The 21,319-nt window shown below is 40.4% G+C and overlaps 1 protein-coding gene across 1 annotated transcript; it reads right to left on the bottom strand.

Moving 5' to 3' along the window:
- Nucleotides 1–712: 712 nt before the first annotated feature.
- LOC101737396 (myrosinase 1) lies at nucleotides 713–20,680 on the bottom strand. The gene is made up of 11 exons (XM_021347984.3): nucleotides 20,645–20,680; nucleotides 15,422–15,531; nucleotides 14,499–14,646; nucleotides 13,270–13,436; nucleotides 10,929–11,189; nucleotides 9,453–9,541; nucleotides 7,321–7,468; nucleotides 5,687–5,847; nucleotides 4,454–4,606; nucleotides 2,360–2,451; nucleotides 713–885 (listed from the first exon to the last, which is right to left on the bottom strand). The coding sequence occupies exons 1-11, from the start codon at nucleotides 20,665–20,667 to the stop codon at nucleotides 738–740; spliced, it is 1,500 nt and encodes a 499-aa protein (XP_021203659.2). The 5' UTR covers nucleotides 20,668–20,680; the 3' UTR covers nucleotides 713–737.
- Nucleotides 20,681–21,319: the final 639 nt, after the last annotated feature.

Here is a 21,319-nt window from a genome sequence, read left to right as displayed (position 1 = left end):
TATTTAAAGTATAACGGAATATGAATCAACTATTTACTTGATTATGAAATTACTAATTACTAGAGGTCCCGCAGTAGTCGAAATTCGACTATAATTGGAATTGTAAGTACACTATTAGGATTGTATTTTATACTTCTATAAAAAAATATTAATAAAGATAAACAATATTTAATCTATTCTCAATTTGACCACAGACGTCAAGAACCAAAGTTTGACAATAAATAGTATGCATGCGTGTGTGCGTCAAATACATGGTATGTAGTGTGTGTAATGTTTTCTTTATTGATTTAATGTATCTTTTATGCATTATTAAAAAAAATATTAGCATTGTGCACTTCTTCTCTATATTCTCTATAAGTGTGGAAAATTTCATACTCCTCCGCCCGCGCAATTTTCGTAAAAAGGGATACAAAGTTTTTGCTTCACGTATTAATATATTACTAATTATATTATAAGACAATAAGTTCTATATAGTGCCTAATCATTAGGATGTACCTTAACTAGTTCGTATATAATTTATTATGTGTTTATAATAAAAGTTAATTTAAAAATATGGTTTCAAGAAACGATAGTTACGGTTTCAAAAGTGAATTGTCAAAAAAATAATCCAAATTAATAAATATTTTTTTATTTATATACTTAATTATTTATTTTAAAAACGTAAAATCAGAATTCATATATGAAGACGCGTATTGTTAAAATAAAATATTACTTAATTTTGACCATATTATATTTCTTTACAACGTGTCTTCGGACTTTGATATAAATTTTTTGGAATCAATAGATCTGCTCTTGATGACATGTGAATAGTATTGAGATGAAATTCTTGGGGTGCGCTTACGGTTTTTGTCGGTAAAATCGACTTTATATAAGCCGAATTTTGGTCTGAAAAGATCAAAAATTAATTAAACACATTATTTTAATTAATTAAAACATATTTAAAGCTGTATGCAGACATCAGTTACGTGTTTTAGGCACGAGTAGGTACCACCACCCCGCCTGTTTCTGTCGTAAAGCAGTAATGCGTTTCGGTTTGAAAGCTGGGGCAGCCGTTGTACTTTAAAAACTGAGACACTAGAATAAATATCTCAAGGTGTGTGGCGGGATTTACGTTGTAGGTGTCTAAGGGCTCCGGTAGACACTTAACACCAGGTGGGCCGTGAGCACGTCCACCCATCTAAGCAATAAAAAAAAAGTAACATGATTCTTTATAGGTGTTATTTGCTTCCAGTCTCGCATTCTAAGACTCAGAACAACTCCTGAAAGCTCTATCATAGTGGTAGGCCGTATTATGCGACATAGGTAGGCTCCACCATGTTGTCTCTTTCAACGGCTCAAAGGGACCCACAGCAGCACAATTGCACAATACAGTTGAGACTAACACGTCATTACGGATCCTCCTGGTCTATTAACGGTGCTTTTAGGTACCACAAGCACCGGTTATCATCCTCGTCGAACCGGTTGCTTGCGACGAAGAGCTCGACGAGTGAATTAACCTACAGACAGCCCATAGAGTTTCTCGCCGGATCTTTTTAGTGGGTCGCGTTTCCGATCCAGTGGTAGATTCTGCGAAGCACTGCTATTGCTAGGGCCAGGGTCCCGGTTAGAGCTCCTTGAGCTATACGTCAAAGAGAAGCCGAAATAGCCTCTCAAGGCTATAAGTACAGGTAGGGAAAAGGGAAAAAAAGTTGAGACTTCAGGTCTCTAGATGGCTGTTGGTGATATCTATGAGCTCTGGTAACCACCTAACAGCCGTTGGGCTTGTCTGCAGATATAACTCTTTCTCTTTATCGAAACTTTTTTTTTGAAAGTGACCGTAGATTTTTCGGAAGCTTTTCGAATTGTTGTCTACATCCTATTTATTTATTTCTGAGCATGGCAACTCTACGCTCTAGTTTATGGGAGCGATGAAATATCCAATATAAAAGCTTTTTATTTGTAGCGTTATAAGAATAGCATTGACATACCTATCACACTCCCTAAGTCAGTCTTGCGTGAAAATTACTGTACGCATTGTTATGTTACAGCTTCAATGTTTTCATTCACCACAAAGTTGAAGCAACATCCAATAGAAATCATAAAAAGCGTGGTATGGACATGTGATGCGTAGAGAGAAGATGCATGTGACTAGGAGATGTATGGAAATGGTAGGCAAGGGGGAAGAGGTCGACCGAAGTAGACATGGATGGAGTGTGTGAATGACGATATGAGAGAGAGAGAGAGGAGTAAGTGTTGAGATGACGGCTGATAGAACAGAATGGAAGAGAAAAATTAGCTGTGCCTACCCCATCTAGTGGGATAAGGTGGAGAAAAAGAAGAAGAAAAACCGAGGGAACTAGATATGACCGATCTGACTTACGTATATCCACTCGTCCATTCAAAGTTATCCATTAACGACCAGTAACAGTATCCAAATATTTTAGCTCCATCCTCGTGAATGCTAAGTAGGATCTAAAAGAAAATGAGTTTGTTTTTTGAATTTGTATCGAATAGCTATATCATAGAATATATTTCACAGAAGCTATTGTGATGTTGAGCTTTCGTATATAAAAGTTTCGGACATTAATATTCGGGCGGTCGGTCTACCTAGCAACTTCTACTGTACTGTTTATTCATTAGATGTCAGAATCTCAGCTCACAGGCAGATTTATTCGCGGACCTTAGGTGCGAAGTCAGTGGCACCCATAGGCAAGAAATGTTAATGCCATTTTGGTGTGTGAAGCAAAATTGTCATACAAAACACTAAGGTTCCAGTTTTTAATACACTTTTATTAGCTTCAGACTTCAGACCGTGTTTTTCAGGATATTACCAAAATAACCTTTCTATTCATATCTGTTCATAAAATATTTATAGCTACTGGCACCGAGCACGCCACGCTTTTTTTACAATCAAATATTTTTTTCTTACACTATTTTTAATTCAAATTTATTAAACTTTATTTTCTATTTTTTTGTTGAATTTTCTATAAAAGCGTATTTTGTTGGTTTTTTTTTTTAGTATTTTTTATGACGAATCTTTAAAAGAGCTATGTTTGGTCAGACGCGCCCAATTTTCAGGCTGGTCGTTATTTCAGCTGCAGTACGGCATCTCTACTTCAAACCTTGTCCACCCAATGCTGAGTGTAGGTCTCTTCATATGCACTACATTCGTTTTGGTCTATTGGCTTTCGCATCCAATCCTTACCAGCTATTCCACTTCGATAAAGCGGCACGACACGAGAACCCTCTCATCGTGGCCGCCGGTAACTACATTCCCGATCCTGCGGACCGAATGGAAAGCAGTCGACGTCGCCCAAAACACGTCATCTCGGATCCTCCCGATCCACTAACGGTGCTTTTAGGTACTTCAAGCACCGGTCACCGTTCTCGTCGAACCCGTCGCTTGCGACGAAGGGCTCGACGAGTAAATTAACTCTCAGACACAGCCCACTGAGTTTCTCGCCGGATCTTCTCAGTGGGTCGCGTTTCCGATCCGGTGGTAGATTCTGCGAAGCACGGCTCTTGCTAGGGTTCGTGTTAGCAACGTCATTAGGTTTGAGCCCCGTGAGCTCACCTACTAAAGTTAGGGTTACGCTGAAATAGCCACTAGGGCTATCAGCTTAGGTAGGAAAAAAAAAAAAAAAAGAACCAGCTATTTTAACCAGGTCATCGGTCTACCTCATTGGTTGTCTGCCCACGTTTTACCATAGAACAATATTTACAGTATCATCATAGTCGGTTGCTCTTGGCAGACCAGTCGTGGTCATGTGGAATTCTTGCTTATTAAAGCCTTGACAGATGTTTTCCATAGTTTGCGAACTAATGCTTGGCGCACACACTCGTTAAGTGGGGTTTCAGTAAGGTCTTTCACCTGATCAGTCCAGCGCATGGGGATTCGTCCACGAGATCTCTTACCATTGACCCTACCCTGAACAACAAGTTTCTCGATAGACTCTGCTGGCCGTCGCGACAGACATTTCTCTCTAAATGGCGCATGTATCAGAAAGATAAGTCCAAACGTAATTTCGAAGTATTTGTCGGGAATGACTAGAGAGAGGTGAGTTTTGTTAGTACGCAAAAAGTAAATAAAACCGTATAAAAAAAAGGATTTTGTGGTTTTCTGAAACCACGGTAAAAGTGAAACTTTTTTTCACATTATAGATATATAACTCTGACAAACAACATTTATATTAAACACTGACAAAAATAAACAAAATAGCGTGGAGCACTGGCACAAATGAGCAATAGTCTATACACTGCACGGTCAGCTGCTGCGAACTGTAGGCGGCGCCATATTGGCCGTGACTGCTCTGACGAGCGCTTTTCACTTTATCCCTACTCCGCGGCCGACCGTCACGCGACATGCGACACACAGACAAAACAGTTTGAGACGATGTAATAAAAGTTTCACAAACAATTAACAAATCTATATCACATGTCACGATATCAATGTTAAAAAAATATATATACAAACTTGTTCCAAATGCTTCTCAATGTAAGCGATCCTTTTATAGTCGTTGAGGTCGTCTTCAAAAGAGGAGTAGCCGTTTTCCGTAATGATTATGTTTTGCTCCCCATAATTTTTCCTGACCCAATTTATTGTATTTCGAAGCCCTTCAGGGTACGACTGTAAAATTTTAATGAATAAGCAACAATATAAGCAACAGATTACGACATTAAAAAACGGTAATCTGATATATTGTATGCAGTGGTTTTGAACGCAGTGAAATGTATTGAGTTGTATGTAAATTGGCCTTTGATTCTTCAATTGAACATCTATAAGTACGCGAACCCCAATGTTCCCTAATGAGTCTTGGTCTAAGGGATAAGACGTCCGGTGCATTCTTGTTGAGCGATGCACCGGTGTTCGAATTCCGCAGGCGGATACCAATTTTTCTAATTAAATACGTACCCAACAAATGTTCACGATTGACTTCCACGGTGGAGGAATAACATCGTGTAATAAAAATAAAACAGTTCACAGTTCTAGTCGCTATAGTGGCTCTTTCACAATACAAGCAGTGCGATTATGGAATTATCTCCCTCAACCTATTCGTGCTAGTTCCTCTCTAGAAGTTTTTAAGAGTCAAATGAAGAAACATTTCCTGTCACTTTAATTGTATTTAAGTTATTGTTTTATGTATGTTTATTTATATGTATTTTTCATTTTATATTAGATTTTTTTTTTTTTTAAAGCTTAGTTTAGAAATCATGCTTTAATAGCTTTTATATTGTACACTATTCCCCTCTTATACATCGTATTTCACTCTGCTATTGGTTTGCTGGAAGAAAACTCATGAATGAGTTAAGCTCGCCTTTGTACATAGTATTTAGACATTCTTTAAATCTGTTTTTTATTGTATTTTCTTTGTGTGTACAATAAGTATAAATAAAATAAAATAAATGAAACCCGCAAAATTATAATTTGCGTAATTACTGGTGGTAGGACCTCTTGTGAGTCCGCGCGGGTAGGTACCACCGCCCTGTCTATTTCTGGCGTGAAGCAGTAACGCGTTTCGGTTTGAAGGGTGGGGCAGCCGTTGTAACTATACTTGAGACCTTAGACTTATATCTCAAGATGGGTGGCGCATTTACGTCGTAGATGTCTATGGGCTCCAGTAACCACTTAACAGCAGGTGGGCTGTGAGCTCGTCCACCCATCAAAGCAATAAAAAAAAAGAGTAATATCTAATATCAGAGAACATACACTAAACGGTTCAGGATATCCTTCAGTGCTGTTTGGGTAGTGTTCGAAAATCGCACGCGACTCCAGAAGCTTTCTGGGTGATTTTTCTGAAGTTTCATTGGCTCGGGCTTTTCTCACCAAACGACTGGTGTAGTAGTTCAATCCGAAGAAGTCGTAAGTACCTAAAGAATAAACATTGTGAAGTTAAATTAAACTAGGTACCTACTTATACGTTTTAGTCTTGTGTTTTTTTTTTAATTGTCATTATAATATTTTTTACGTTTGTAATGTTTAACTACTTCCGTGAGCACGAACTACTAAGGTTTTGTGCGTCGACATTTGAACATTGTACTATTAATTCAGGTGATTCGTATACAGATTATAAAAAAAAAGACTAATGGCACTCGGGGACTGCCGCGGTAACGCTATTGGATAGCATTTTTATCAACTTATGCTATTATAATTGGACAATAATAATTTAATATTAAAACAATATATTTATAAACATTAACAAAAGCGAAACATTAACTGTGCCCTTCACACTCATAAGCTAGACCGCGCGAGAGAGAGACGGGCAGACTTTTCACGATGCGCATGCAGTGCGACGTCATGCCGCGCGCTTATTCACAAACATTACACAAGCGCAACGTGTGAATGTGTTGAACGCGAGCTACATGGTAAGCAGAGTGGGGGGTGTTAGGTTTTATTTTCGTTATGGCATTTCTTGATTCGGTCGCCGCGCTCAAAGCCCGCGATAAAAGCTATGCAATAGCTTAAAAATAGGAGATTAAACTCTAAAGCTACTTGTAATCGCACGGGTAAGTGCTCCCACCTTACCTATTTCAGTCGTGAAGCAGTAATGCGTTCTTGTTTGACTCTCTTTCTACTCGTTTTGTTTTTTTAAAAGATTGAGGGATCACTGGTGGCCCAGAGGCCTCTCCAGTTTTAACAGGTGGGCAAGCAAGGGCTCAGCCAGAAGGGGTGGGATTTGCTAACAGCTACCCGAGCGCCTCCAAAAGAGACTTAACAGCTCAAGGAGTAGCTGTTTCGCGAATGAATCTACTACCGGATCGGAATCACGACCCGCTGAGAAAATCCGGCGAGAAACTCAGCGGGCTGAAGCTTAGGTTATTTTACACGTCGAAGTCTTTGCCGAGTTCAACGAGTACGGTTACCGGGGTCCCTAAGCCTGCTCCTAGTGTTAGAGCTAAAGGTGTCTAATGCAAGAGCTACTGGATCCGAAGGATCCGTAAGGACGTGTAGACAGATTTTTCTGCTACCAATATCGTATATGAAGTTGACGCTTGCAAACATAGCCGAAAAGTAATTATAATACTGGTAAGGACAGGTTAAAGTATTGTTTATAATATAAGTAGCCGCGAAAATTGAAAGTGCTATAAGTACTTTTTTTTTGCCTTAAGTATAGGTAGTGTCATGTCATAAATAGGCATCATAAATATTCTTTGATGGGTGGACGAAATTACAGCCCATCTGGTGTTAAGTGGTTACTGGAGCCTATAGACGTCCACAACGTAAATGCGATACCCACCTTGAGATATAAGTTCTAAGGTCTCAAGTATAGTTACAACGGCTGCCCCACCCTTCAAACCGAAACGCATTACTGCTTCACGGCAGAAATAGATACTAGATCAAACCTCTGATAAGTTCGATTTCGCGTTTTGACAAGGATGGTAATCTGGAACGTGGATGTCCTCCCTCTGCGCTGATTTTATTCATAAACATCACGAGACTGGGGGGCCATCCGCCTCTCTTGGAGAATACTGGGTGCAGGTAACGCCCGTACTGAAAGTTTTTCAAAACACGAATATTAAACGGTGTATTATTGTATGTATATTAATATATACTAGAGGTCCCGCAGTAGTCGAAATTCGACTATCATCATCATCATCATTTCAGCCTATCGCCGTCCACTGCTGAACATAGGCCTCTCCAATAGATTTCCAGTGCGACCGGTCCATTGCCACCTGCATCCAACTAGACCCAGCGCTTTTTACTAGGTCGTCGGTCCATCTAGTTACCTAGTAGGTGGCCGTGCCACACTGCGCTTGCCGGTACGTGGTCGCCACTCCAGGATCTTTCTGCCCCATCGACCGTCCTCTCTTCGTGCTATGTGGCCGGCCCATTGCCACTTCAGTTCACTAATTCTACGGGCTATGTCAGCAACCTTCGTTCTTCTACGGATCTCCTCATTTCGGATTCGATCACGTAGAGAAATGCCGAGCATAGCCCTCTCCATAGCTCGCTGCGCGACTTTGAGCCTTCTAAAAAGATCCCTAGTGAAGCACCACGTCTCCGAGCCGTAAGTCATCACTGGTAACACACATTGGTTGTACGCCTTTGTCTTAAGGCACCGAGGTATTTTGGACGAGAAGACGTTGTGCAGTTTACCGAACGCTGCCCAGCCGAGTTGGATCCGTCTACTGACCTCTCTCTCAAAGTTGGACCTACCTAATCGGACTGCCTGTCCTAGGTATATATATTCGTCAACAACTTCAAGAGTAGAGCTCCCAACAGTAACTATGGTGGGTGCAACATGGACATTGTACATGATTTTTGTTTTGTCCATGTTCATTTTAAGACCCACTTGTTGAGAAACCCTACTGAGGTCACCGAGCATACGCCCTAAGCCTTCCAGCGACTCTGCCATGACCACGATGTCATCGGCAAACCGAAGATGAGTGATGTATTCGCCGTTAATATTGATGCCAAGTCCTTGCCATTCCAGGAGCTTGAAGGAATCCTCCAGAGCAGTGATAAACAGTTTCGGATTTCCTTCGTGCAATGCTCCTGTACTCGGACTGACATGGTGGCGTTATTATACAAACACTTCAATACTTCGATGTACCGGTGGTCAATACGGCACCGCTGGAGAGATCTAAGGACCGCCCATGTTTCGACGGAATCAAAGGCTTTCTCATAGTCCACAAACGCTAAGCATAATAAGCATAGTAAGAGGCGACAAAAGGGAAAGCATAACACACAATATTTACTAGTGTGAGAGAAGGAAAACTCGAAATTAAACCCTGCACCAACCCGTCTAGCCAGCGTGGTACCAGTAGGCTAATAAACCTCCAAAATGATTGCACACCAATTCGACTATAATTAATTGAAATTGTAAGTTTGTACACTATTATGATTGTATTTTATACTTCTATAGTCACAAATTTCGCCAAGGCTACACTATAAAAAATATTAATAAAGTCAAACAATATTTAATCTCAATTTGACAACAGACGTCAAGAACAAAAGTTTGACAATAAATAGTATGCATGCGTGTGTGCGTCAAATACATGGTATGTAGTGTGTGTAATGTTTTCTTTATTGCTTTAATGTATCTTTTATGCATTATTTTAAAAAAAAAATAGCATTGTGCACTCCTTCTCTATATTCTCTATAAGTGTGGAAAGTTTCATACTCCTCCGTCCGCGCAATTTTCGTAAAAAGGGATACAAAGTTTTTGCTTCACGTATTAATATATAGATATATTTTTTTTTATTGGTTATATGGGTGGACGAGCTCACAGCCCACCTGGTATTAAGTGGTCACTGGAGCCCATAGACATCCACAACGTAAAGCGCCACCCACCTTGAGATATAAGTTCTAAGGTCTCAAGTTTAGTTACAACGGCTGCCCCACCCTTCAAACCGAAACGCATTACTGCTTCACGGCAGAAACAGGCAGGGTGGTGGTACCCACCCGCGCGGACTCACAAGAGGTCCTACCACCAGTAAATTTACCGAATAATGCTAACAATTAAAAGGCTTACGCTATACTGGTTGCATAGATCAGTGATTTCCTTGTCATCGTCAGTTTTTGCACCAAAGTAAACGACGTTATTAGCGATGGAGACTTTACCTGGACAAAAAGGGACCTTTAAATATCAAGCTAGCACTCAACACAAGTGCCTCCCGAAATGTAAATATATTTACCTTCAGTAAGGTTTGAGGACGTTGGAAGATATTCCCTCTTAGTTAGACAGAGTCAATCTTGAGGCCCGCTTTCTCATGTTTTAAGCTAGGAGGCGGGATGTTGAGGAAAAGCGGTCTTAGCCGATTGACTTTAAAAAATATGCTCACAGCCCACCTGATGTTAAGTGGTTGCTGGAGCTCATAGACACCTACAACTTAAATGCGCCACCCACCTTGAGATATAAGTTCTAAGGTTTCAGTATAGTTACAACATTGCTGCCCCACCCTTCAAACCGAAACGAATTACTGCTTCTCAGCAAAAATAGGCAGGGTGGTGGTACCTACCCGTGCGGACTCACAAGAGGTCGTAACACCAGTACACGCACTACTCCAATACCTATGGTTTTCATAGAGAATAAGATTTTATTAGCTTAATCCCGTTGATAAGGGCTCACAAAATACACAGGCATAAATTCGGCCCATCACTCGTAACATTTTGGTTCAGTTACAGCTGCGTTTAGCCCATCAGAGCCCATCAGAGCCCATCAGGGCCCATCAGAGCCCATAGAATGAAACCACAATATGAATGCTCTCACCCATCTTCGATATTTGAAGTCAAAGTCTGAATATTATATTGTAATATATATTATATTGCTACCTTTTTGGATGGCGAGAAAGTAGCAGAAATTCCACCTTGACATTGGTAGGCGTGGTATGTGGAATTCAAAGCTGGTTTTGGCGTAAAAGATAGGATATCCTTTGTACTCCTATCGAGCAATAATACTATGCCAATGCTAAAATCCCGCAGGCACCAATGGTACCAATAAGAAAATGCGTACATATTTAAGAAGTGCTCTAAGTTGCGGTTTGGCTGATTTGGATGTTACATTTGCGGAGTCACTGACGGTTGGACGTTTTGTAAGTCCGCATAGATAGGTAACGCCATTCGGCCTACCTCTGCCGCGAAATAGTCACGCAAGAGCTGTCAATGATCTTGACGTGATCTTATGGGGCTTAGGATATATCGATATCACCTCTTGTGAGTCCGCGTGGGTAGGTACCACCACCCTGCCTATTTCTGCCGTGAAGCAGTAATGCATTTCGGTTTGAAGGGTGGGGCAGCCGTTGTAACTATACTGAGACCTTAGAACTTATATCTCAAAGTGGGTGGCGCATTTACGTTGTGTATGTCTATGGGTTCTAGTAACCACTTAACATCAGGTGGGCTATGAGCTCGTCCACCCATCTAGCGATTAAAAAAAAGATGTTGCATTGTAATGCACATATCCGTTTTGGTGCTCTTAATACCAATTTTAAGTGCTTTTCATACCAACCTTTATACAATGGCTTATATTTCTTGTTATATATATGGTAAGCCTTAGCGTGGGCCATTAGTACAGTCTTGGTGCATAAGTAAGGGCCTAATTCGGGTTCATCGATTCCAGGAGCATGGGGCCCACTATTATACGTGAAATCACAAATAAGCACCGGCTCATTGATCGTGATCCAAAGCTTCACTCTATCTCCGTACAGAGAGAATACTACGTCCGCGTAATCGGCAAACCATTCTGACATTTCAGGATTGGCCCAACCTCCTGTAACAAAATTATATTAAACTAGCTGACCCGGCAGACTTCATAGTGCCTCAATCGATAAATAAAAGACCTAAGATTTTGTATAAAATAAACTTAGAAACAAAAGGAATCCGTCCGACGGGGGACACATCAAAGGAAAAACAAAATTGTTATTTTTATTTCATTCCGAGCATTTTCATATTTATCTAAACTTTTAAACCTTCTCATGGACTTCCACAAATAATTCAGGAGCAAAGTTAGCCAAATCAGTCCAGCCGTTCTCGATTTTAGCGAGAATAACGAACAGAAATTCATTTTTATTTATACAAATGGCTATCGTGACTAGTCTCACGAGGAAGCAACAAATTGGAAATTAAGAGCAATACGCATCTTTTAAAATAGAGGGAAAAAGGCCTAGGGGTAGAGGTCCCAAACGATGGTCGGACCAAATAGCGGAGGAACTGGGGATACCTATCAGCGACGCACTCCACCGGGCTGCAGGGCGGGATCGATGGAGACAGTTGGTTGACGAAATCGGACGGAGTCACGATCCTCAGCAGTGAGGAACCGATCGAAGAGAGAGAGAGAGAGAGAGAGAGACGCATCTTTTACAGAATCAAATACATGTATAGATTGAACATACCAAATGAGAATCAAGTCAGGTCCCGTTAATTTCAGGGTAAATAATGAATGACATTACCGCAACGTTTTATTAAATCGCAAAGTTTGCGCAAGTGGCCTACTGAAAACACAACTGAATATCTTGGAACACCAGCGGTAGTCGTTGTTCAGGATCTGCTTATTTCTGCAGCGAAGTTATTTAATACGCTATTATTAGTTTGACTTGCATTGTCGTTTAGAAGATAGTTAAAGTCATTTTTTTAAACGCTAATTTTTCAACGTCCTTTTTGAAGAAGCTGTACGGGAAACAACAAACCCTATTTTGTAACCTACCCCACCCTATTTTGTAAACAAATAATATAACTTAATTAAACTAAAAACTATTGTCCAGACTTTGGAAAAAGCAGAATTCTTTCGGCGCAGTATCTGTTGAGTGCGGTGGATGACACAAATTTCCAACCTTCATTCCATATCGCCTTTGATTCGTCGTTGTTTAGTTTTCCCCTTCAAACCGATACGCATTGACGCTTCACGGCGGTAATAGGCAGGTTGGTGATACCTGCCCTTACGGGCCCACAACATGCCCTTACCACCAGTTAACATGCCCTAACACCAGTACACTTACTACTCCAATACCTATGGTTTTTATACAGAATAAGATTTTATTAGCTTAAGCCCGTTGATAAGGGCTCACGAGGTTCACAGGCTTGAATTTGGCCCATCACTCGTAACATTTTGTTTTAGTTACAGTTGCGTTTTAAATAGCACTTGCAACCTTAAGATCGGAGCTTGATTGGTAGTAGAAATATATGGGACGATGGTACTAATTGTGCGGACTCTAAAAAAATTGTATTACCAGTTCCTAGGTAGGAAAATAAAAGCAAATTATTACTAACTATTATAAACGGAATAATGAAAACTGTATATCATCAAACATTAGTGGCTGAGCTGGTGAGCTCACACTGTTTTTTCTTTAAAGTAATCAAATGTCGTGGCTTGGAAAGGTGTGTTGATCTGAATCTGTTCAGCCTGTCTACCACCAGAATACTTTTGTTTTTAGCTCGCAACACACACGTCTTAGGTTTTTATATTATTTTGAATGAGTGATTACTGGTAGCCCAGAAGCGTTTTTAGCTTCACCAGGACAGGAGAGCGAGTATATGCTCAGCTAGGAGGGGTGGGATTTGCTAACAGCTGCCCGAGCGCCCCCGAAGGAGACCTAACAACTCAAGAGCAGCTGCTTCACGAATGAATGTACTACTGGATCGGAATCACGACCCGCTGAGAAGATCCGGTGAGAAACTCAGCGGGCTGATGCATGGGTTAGGTTGCACGTCGAACTCTTTGTCGAGTTCGACGAGTACTGTTATCGGGGTCCATAAACCTACTCCTAGTGTTAGAGCTGAAGGCGTCTAATGCAAAGGTTCGGCGCCCTAGGTATCCTTTGATACGCGCACAAATTACAAGAGACAAATATTACCCAAATCCTGAAGCTTCTGCGGTAAATCCCAATGATACAAAGTCACCAATGGCTGGACTCCCTTTTTCAGTAGTCCATTAATCAGGTTATCGTAGTATTGTTTGCCATCTTTACTGATCTTCGTACAAAACCCTTCGGGTAACAGTCTTGGCCATGATATGGAGAATCTGCGAATATACAATGCCAGACATAATGCTATTAATCATTGATTTGTCTAGATTATTTTTCTTTTTCATCATTCTAACTCGGTCTGTATCTCAAAGTTTTTTTTTTATATTTTTATTCTATCGAAACGTTGTTCGATTAGCTTACAAACGTCCGGACTACAATCGGAAGTCTTAAGTGCTACGCGATCTACAATTTGATGTTAAATAGCCTGTTTTTTATTTATTTAAGACATCTTACAATCATCTTGTAAAATTACGTACGAAGTTAATAATGATTGATAATTTGTTCTAAAAAAGAAATGTATGGCGAATTAATGACATTTGCTTTACAAAATAACGTTTTTCTTTCTCTCTGAAGGAAGGAATCTTTCTGAAGGAATGAGTGAGAATTCTTTCTTTTCATTGGTAACTACAATTGTACATCGTCCGATTCTGAACTACCTATGGAATTCACCAAGAAAAAAGAAAATAATGTGGTCATAACAAATTTAATTACTTGGCGATAAGTAAATACGTGTTTTTAATTAGTTTTTAATAAATATTTTAACCTTTGCTGCCACAAAAATTGCGACAAGTTATTTGATGTCATTTTTACAAGAGTGGTTTACGGTGGCTTGAATAAATTAACAATTAGCACGGTTGCTCATAAAATCAAGTCAAACAATAAAGTCTTCATAAGATTTAACATATGCGAAGAAATCTATATTATAATATTATACAGCTGAAGAGTTTGTTTGTTTGAACGCGCTAATCTCAGGAACTACTGGTCCGATCTGAAAAATTCTTTCAGTGTCAGATAGCCCATTTATTGAGAAAGGCTACTTATAACATCACACTAAGACCAATACGAGCGGAGCACTAATAACCTCCTCTTTTGAAGTCGGCTTAAAAACATGATTTTGGTATCTTAAATAGCTCCTTGGCGTTCTATTATTCAAAAATATACTTACTTCTACGTAAATGAAGTGGGGGGTAAAATTTAGCGTTATACCAAAGTTACTATTCCACGCGGACGAAGTCGCGGGCAAAAGCTAGTACTAAATAATTAGTAATTTTTCTTACCTATAATAATCAAGTCCCAAGTGATCGGCCATCTCAATATCCTTCAAGTATTGGTTGTAAGAGTCACAAGCAACATCACCGTTGGAGTAATCTTCGATTTTATGAGGCTGCGTGTGAATAAAATGATCCCAAATGCTTGGAGCTTTGTCTGAAAAAAGGGAAGGACTGAAAAATAAGATATATTTGAGGAGCGGTATACTTATTAGTCCTGGTGACCATCCTTCTTCTTAATAGTCCTACTGTTTTTTTTGGAACGAAGTTCCTTATGGGACGATGCGGAGGGGTACCCTAACCGGGAAGAAACGTCCGTAACGTAAGATTTTTATCAGTAATGCACACAGTGTACGACTTAACTTTGTAATAACGTACAAAAAATAACATATTTTTTATGATTCATTGACCACGATCTCAGAGCGTTCGTTTGCGCAATACACTAAGTCGCTGCCGGAGTCCAAGTGGCGAAGGGGGTTTTGTGTCACGAGGAGATCTCTGAATTTTGGCGCACACGCTGAAGACGGTAGCAATTCGGAGTTGAACCGTCTAGAGATCCAGTCTTTCTTTTTTTTTATTGCTTCGATGGGTGGACGAGCTCATAGAACACCTGAAGTGTGAGAAGTGGTTACTGGAGCCCATAGACATCTACGACGTAAATGCGCCACCCACCTTAAGATTTAAGTTGTAAGGTCTCAGTATGGTTACAACGGCTGCCCCACCCTTCAAGCCGAAACGCAATACTGCTTCACGGCAGAAATAGGCGGGGTGGTGGTTCCTACCCACGCGGACTCACAAGAGGTCCTACCGCCAGCAATTACGCAAATTATAATTCTGCGGGTTTGATTTTTATTACACGATGTTATTCCTTCACCGTATGAATGAAATGTGTATGAAAATGAATTCAGAGGAATTACGTTTTTGCAACTCACCACTGACATTCCAGGACCCTTCGATCTGGTACGAAGACGTTGAGGCTCCGAATTTGAACGAGCTTGGGAAACACATTTCGTGACAGCCCCATATCGGCTGAATTAATAAGCTGAAAACATTTACGTGTTTAATTAATAGTAGTAGATGATGACCGAGCTTTACTCGGTATTTTTTTTTATAACTCCATCTTGTCGTGTCTTTAAAGCGGTTAGTTGCTCTCAATTAAGAAAAATAGTATTATTATTCGCCAATAGATGATATTGTACGTGACAACGTAGCCGCGGTTTGAAATTTTCCCCACGTAATTGTTGGTAGCCTAAGGGGCTATTTCAACTGCTCACGGATCGTTAGGCGAGCTCACAGGCTCAACCTGAGAGAATTGCTAGCACTAGCAAGAGCAGTGCTTCGCTGAGTCTACTACCGGGTCGGAATCGCGACCCACTTAGAAGATTCGGCGAGAAACTCAGTTTTTTTTTATTCCTACCTACGCTGATAGCTTGGAAAGGTATATCAGCTTCGCCCTAACGTGTAGGTGAGCTCACGGGGCTCAGACCGGAGTTTGCTAACGCTGGCCCTAGCAAGAGCAGTGCTTCGCAGAATCTACCACCGGATCGGAAACGCGAACCACTGAGAAGATCCGGCGAGCAACTCAGTGGGCTGTGTCTGTGGGTTAATTTACTCGCCGAGTCCATCATTGCACGTGACGGGTTCGACGGTGGCCGGTGCTTGTGTTACCTAAAAGCACCGCTAGTGAATCGGGAGGATCCGTAATGACGTGCTTTGGGTGACGTCGACGGTTTACCATTCGGTCTACAGGATCGGGTATGTAATTTTTAGCGGCCACGACAAAAGGGTTTTCATGTCGGGGTACTCAGTGGGTTAAGCTTCTTTAACGAACATTATGATTTGAAAATTAGAGTGAACTAATTCTGTTATGCCACTCACGTCATCGCCTCAACGTCATGCTACAATTTATCCTTATTTACGACTCTAAATACTTCTCCGTATAATAACGAAATAAAAATATATATTTAACAAACACTAAATGTAGTTTTAATCTTATATTCATTCCATATCATCTCATCTCATTTCATTTAATTTCACTCTATGTTATCATTTTTCATAAAAATAAGAATATAAATTAAAATAAAATATGACCTAAAGGTCTTAGTTACCAGGTCATAAAATCGCTTAAAAAAATAAAAATATTGAACACAAGTGTAGAAAAAAATCTAGATGTTTGGGACAAGTGACTTGTGTCTATTGTCTATGGGTTAGTTCGCACGTCGAAGTCTTCGACAAGTACGGTGAGGACGTGGACCGGTGCTTGAAAAGCCCTGTGTACTTAGTGCGAGTTTCTTAACGTTCTCGATAGCGTAAAAGTTAACCCAATTCTGTATGCAGTTGGAACAGCGCCCCTAGCGGCAAACGTACGCAAACGATCCCATTCCATACAAATATGAGCTAACTTTTACGCTATCGACAGCGTTAAAAAACTCGCACTAAGCACATTGCTTATTTATGTCGTGAACCAGTAATGCGTTTCGGTTCGAAGGGGGGGGGGGGCAGCCGTTGTATTGTAAAAACCGAGACATGAGAACTGATATCTCAAGGCGTGTGGCGCATTTACGTTGTAGATATCCATGGGCTCCGGTAACTGCTTAACACCAGCTGGGCTGTGAGCTCGTCCCCCAATTTAAGCAATAAAAAAGCCTAAAAGCACTCAGACGCGCTTTGACGATCCAATTGCATATAACCTAACAAATATTAGAATGGCTTCGAACCCAACCATCATTGAATGACCTTCGTTTTTATCATCGTAAAAAAATTAGTTCTTTGTTTATATTATAAAATATTTTGTTTATGATTCGTACGTGACATAAATAGTTATAATATTAGTTATTTCCAAACGTGACCTTGAAAACTCAATTAATTAAAGATTAGACGAATTCTTGTTCTGTAAATTTTATACAGATTACTTTTATCGACTTCTGGTTTTGTTTAAGGTATACGCTAGCTTACGTTGTACTTATCTACAACGTAAATGCTGCCACCCACCTTGAGATATCAGTTCTAAGGTCTCAGTATAGTTACAACGGCTGCCCACCCTTCGAACCGAAACGCATTACTGCTTCAGAAAACAGGCATGGTGGTGGTATCTACGCGCGCGGACTCACAAGACATCCTACCACCAGATAATGAATGAATGAAATGAAAAAAGGTTTATTGATTAGTGTTTCACTACATTTGTATCTCTTTCATCTTGTATCTTTTATGAGGTAGCAATGCCGCACAAACGTTAATGGCGCGTGCGGAGTGCACACTACACGACTGGTTATTGGCTTGAAGGCTTCCGACATGGTGGACATTTTGACAAAAAAAAACGGTCCTGTAGTCACCCAAAAAGTAAAGTAAAACAACGTCGAATTAATTATGAAGTCGTCGTGGCCTAACGGATAAGACGTCAGATGTTTTCGTGTTGGTTGAACGATGCACCGGTGTTCGAATCTCAGGCGGGTACCAATTTTTCTAATGAAATACGTACTCAACAAATGTTCACGATTGACTTCCACGGTGAAGGAATAACATCGTGTAATAAAAATGAAGCCAGCAAAATTATAATTTGCGTAATTACTGGTGGTAGGACCTCTTGTGAGTCCGCACGGGTAGGTACCACCACCCTGCCTGTTTCTGCCGTGAAGCAGTAATGCGTTTCGGTTTGAAGGGTGGGGCAGCCGTTGTAACCGTACTGAAATCTTAGAACATATATCTAAAGGTGGGCGGCGCATTTACGTTGTATGGGCTATTGAGCTATTGAGCTCGTCCACACATCTAAGCAATAAATAAAAAATCATCACATCTTTTTGCCAAATGGCAGCAGCGTTACTGTCGATAGGCATTGTCAGGAACTGGACAAAATGACCGAGAGCATTGTATTGAAATTTTGGGGCTTCTGATCAAAATACCGCGACAGTTGGTTTCGGCAGTCCTCACGTGATGTAAAGCTGACACTGCCTAAAAATTCTGAAGAGACCGAAGCAGGTAGAAATCTGAAGGTGCAAGGTCAGGACTATACGACGGATGCATTAAAATCTCCCAGTCAAGCTCTCTTAATTTTTGCTGAGTGGCTAAAGATGTGTGAGGTCTAGCGTTATCATGACGAAAAACCACACCCCTTCTGTTGATTAATTCCGGCCGCTTTCTCTCAACTTCTTGCTTTAATCTCATCAATTGTTTGCAGTAGAGTTCAGAATCGATGGTCCTGCCTGGTGGTAACAGCTCATAATGAATTATGCCCTTCCAATCCCACCACACACAGCATCACCTTGTTGCGAGTTAACCCGGGGTTCGCCACAGTCTGCGAAGCCTAACCGGCCTTTGACCACGACTTTTTTCGCGCGTTTCTTGTCGTACGTGATCCACTTTTCATCACCAGTTATCAGCTTCTTCAAAAATGGTTCGGTTTTATTACGTCGTAATAAAGAATCACAAACCCTTTTTTTTTCAAATGCGCCAAAACTGTTTTGTGATCAATTCCCAGTTCTTTAGCTACATCGTAACTACAGATATGCCGATCTTGCTCCACTTTTTCAAACATGGCATTCATTTTATCCGTAATAGGGCGACCAGAGCGACGTGCATCTTTGACATCAAAATTTCCGGATTGAAAACGCTTAAACCAAATTTGTGCTACTCTCACAGACACTGCACTAGGTCCATAAACATCGCAAATTTTTTTCGCGGCTAGCATTGCATTTTTAACTTTTTTGTAGTAAAATTTTAAAATGTATCGAATTTCGTCATCAGATTAACTCATCTTGACAGTACGAAAAATAAATAAAAATCACACATTTTCCTAATTTGAATTTGGAATTATCTTCTTTAAAATTTAAACTTTTAATGTTACCAAAACCAGCCAGATACAAATAGTAATAGCCAAAGAGATTTTATTACAAGTTCATACATATTACTATAATGAAAAAAGACGTTTTCCCCAACCTATTATTTTGATTAATAGAAATAAAAAATCTTTATAAAAAAATTACTTCAACATCTGTAAACTAAACGGGAATTTCTTAGGTAAAACCCTAATGTCATTCGCTAAAGTGACTTAAAATTTTGTAAATCCATGTTGTTAGTTGTTATTAATATATATCATTATATACCATGGATTCATAAGTTATTGATTTTAAGGAAATAAGTAGTTTCAAAACTAAACAAAACACGCTTATGTGGAAAGTGGAACAATTTTTTTTTTATTTTTTTTTTTATTGCCCTTGTAGGCAGACGAGCATACGGCCCACCTGATGGTGAGTGGTTACCGTCGCCCATGGACTTCAGCAATGCCAGGGGCAGAGCCAAGCCGCTGCCTACCGTAACTAGCAATCAATTCGATTTTTTTTATATCCTGTTGATACTGACCCGGATATTAGAGCGAAGTTGTAACATTATTGTAACGTAAGCGGTTCTCGAGGCGTGTGCAACGTTTTCAAATTATTCAGCGTTTTGAAGACTCTCCAAACTCCAAATGACGTTCAAAGAATTCATTACATACCGACAAACATATATGTATATACCAAACTAACAAAATCGCTTTGATAAATATGTGAATTAGCCTGAGTTTTGATACTAGTTCTAATGAAAATTCATTGAAATTTAAATTTTGGTTGAAAACCTAAGTGATTTCTTGAAAAGTTTATTTTTATTTTTAGGTGTGCTTAGGTGTGTGAACGAGCTCACAGCCCACCTGATGTTAAGTGGTTACTAGAGCCCATAGACATCTACAACGCAAATTCGCCACACACCTTGAGATATAAGTACTAAGGTCTCAGTATAGTCACAACGGCTGCCCCACCCTTCAAACCGAAACGCATTGCTGCTTCACGGCAGAAATAGGCAGGGCTGTGGTACCTACCCGTGCGGACTCACAAGAGGTCCTACCACCAGTAATATACTACCACCAGTTAAACGGAAAGAAATAATGTATGTTACAAACTGCTTTACAATATCGAATGAACTTAGCTGTGTGGTGTTTAGCTCACGAGTGAATAGTTTACTTTTCGTACGGAAACCCGTGACTGCTTTGTGGCAGAAATAGGCAAGTTGTTGCCTCACAAACGCGTGGACTCGCAATATGCACCTCTATGATTTTAATAGATCGCACGTTCTTCTTATTTACATATCCACATAGCAATAAAATGCAAATTATAAAGAAAACTTACCACAAAACGTAAGCGGCGAACATTTCGCCGACAGGACTACAAAAAGATTCAACGCCTTCCGTTTTATATGTTCCGAGCGTCGCACATAAAGTTTGAGTTTAGGTAATTTCGATAAAATTCCTATACGACGAAACGAAATTTGACCGGAAAATTTTGTTTATAAATCCGACCTGCGACACGGTGATTGGGCTTACCGACGTTGTGTTGTTTATGCGCGCATCACATTTTATCACTAAATAGACCAGTAGGTTGTTTTTTTTGCTTCTTTTATTGCCACTGTAGGCAGACGTTCTTATAGCCCATGTGATAATTTTTCTTCCACAAGAGAAATTGGCCGGATACCCACCCGCGCAGCAGGTGGGGTATGTGGGAGTTGAACCTCACCTAAAACTCCTGCCGCTCACAGCCGCCTAGCCGGCGCCCTACCCTAGACCGGGCCGGAGCCCAATCGGGGCTATTGAGACGGTGGGACAGGCCCACGTGATGGTAAATAGTTACTTACGCTCATGGACAATATTAGGGGCACAGCCAAGCCGCTGTCTATTGCCGAGGACTTACTCTGGTTTCTGGTTCTCGGCTACAACCGCTCTACAGAATGTTGCACAGATTGGCGGGACGCCTTCCCGGGACGGATTTGAGTAGAAATCATCCGGGTTCAGTTCCCCAACTGACTAT

Source organism: Bombyx mori, chromosome 20 (assembly GCF_030269925.1).
Source record: "Bombyx mori chromosome 20, ASM3026992v2".
In the NCBI taxonomy this organism is placed as follows: Eukaryota; Metazoa; Arthropoda; class Insecta; order Lepidoptera; family Bombycidae; genus Bombyx; species Bombyx mori.
Note: the sequence above shows the minus strand (reverse complement) of the source record. Positions and strands in the feature narration are given on the sequence as shown.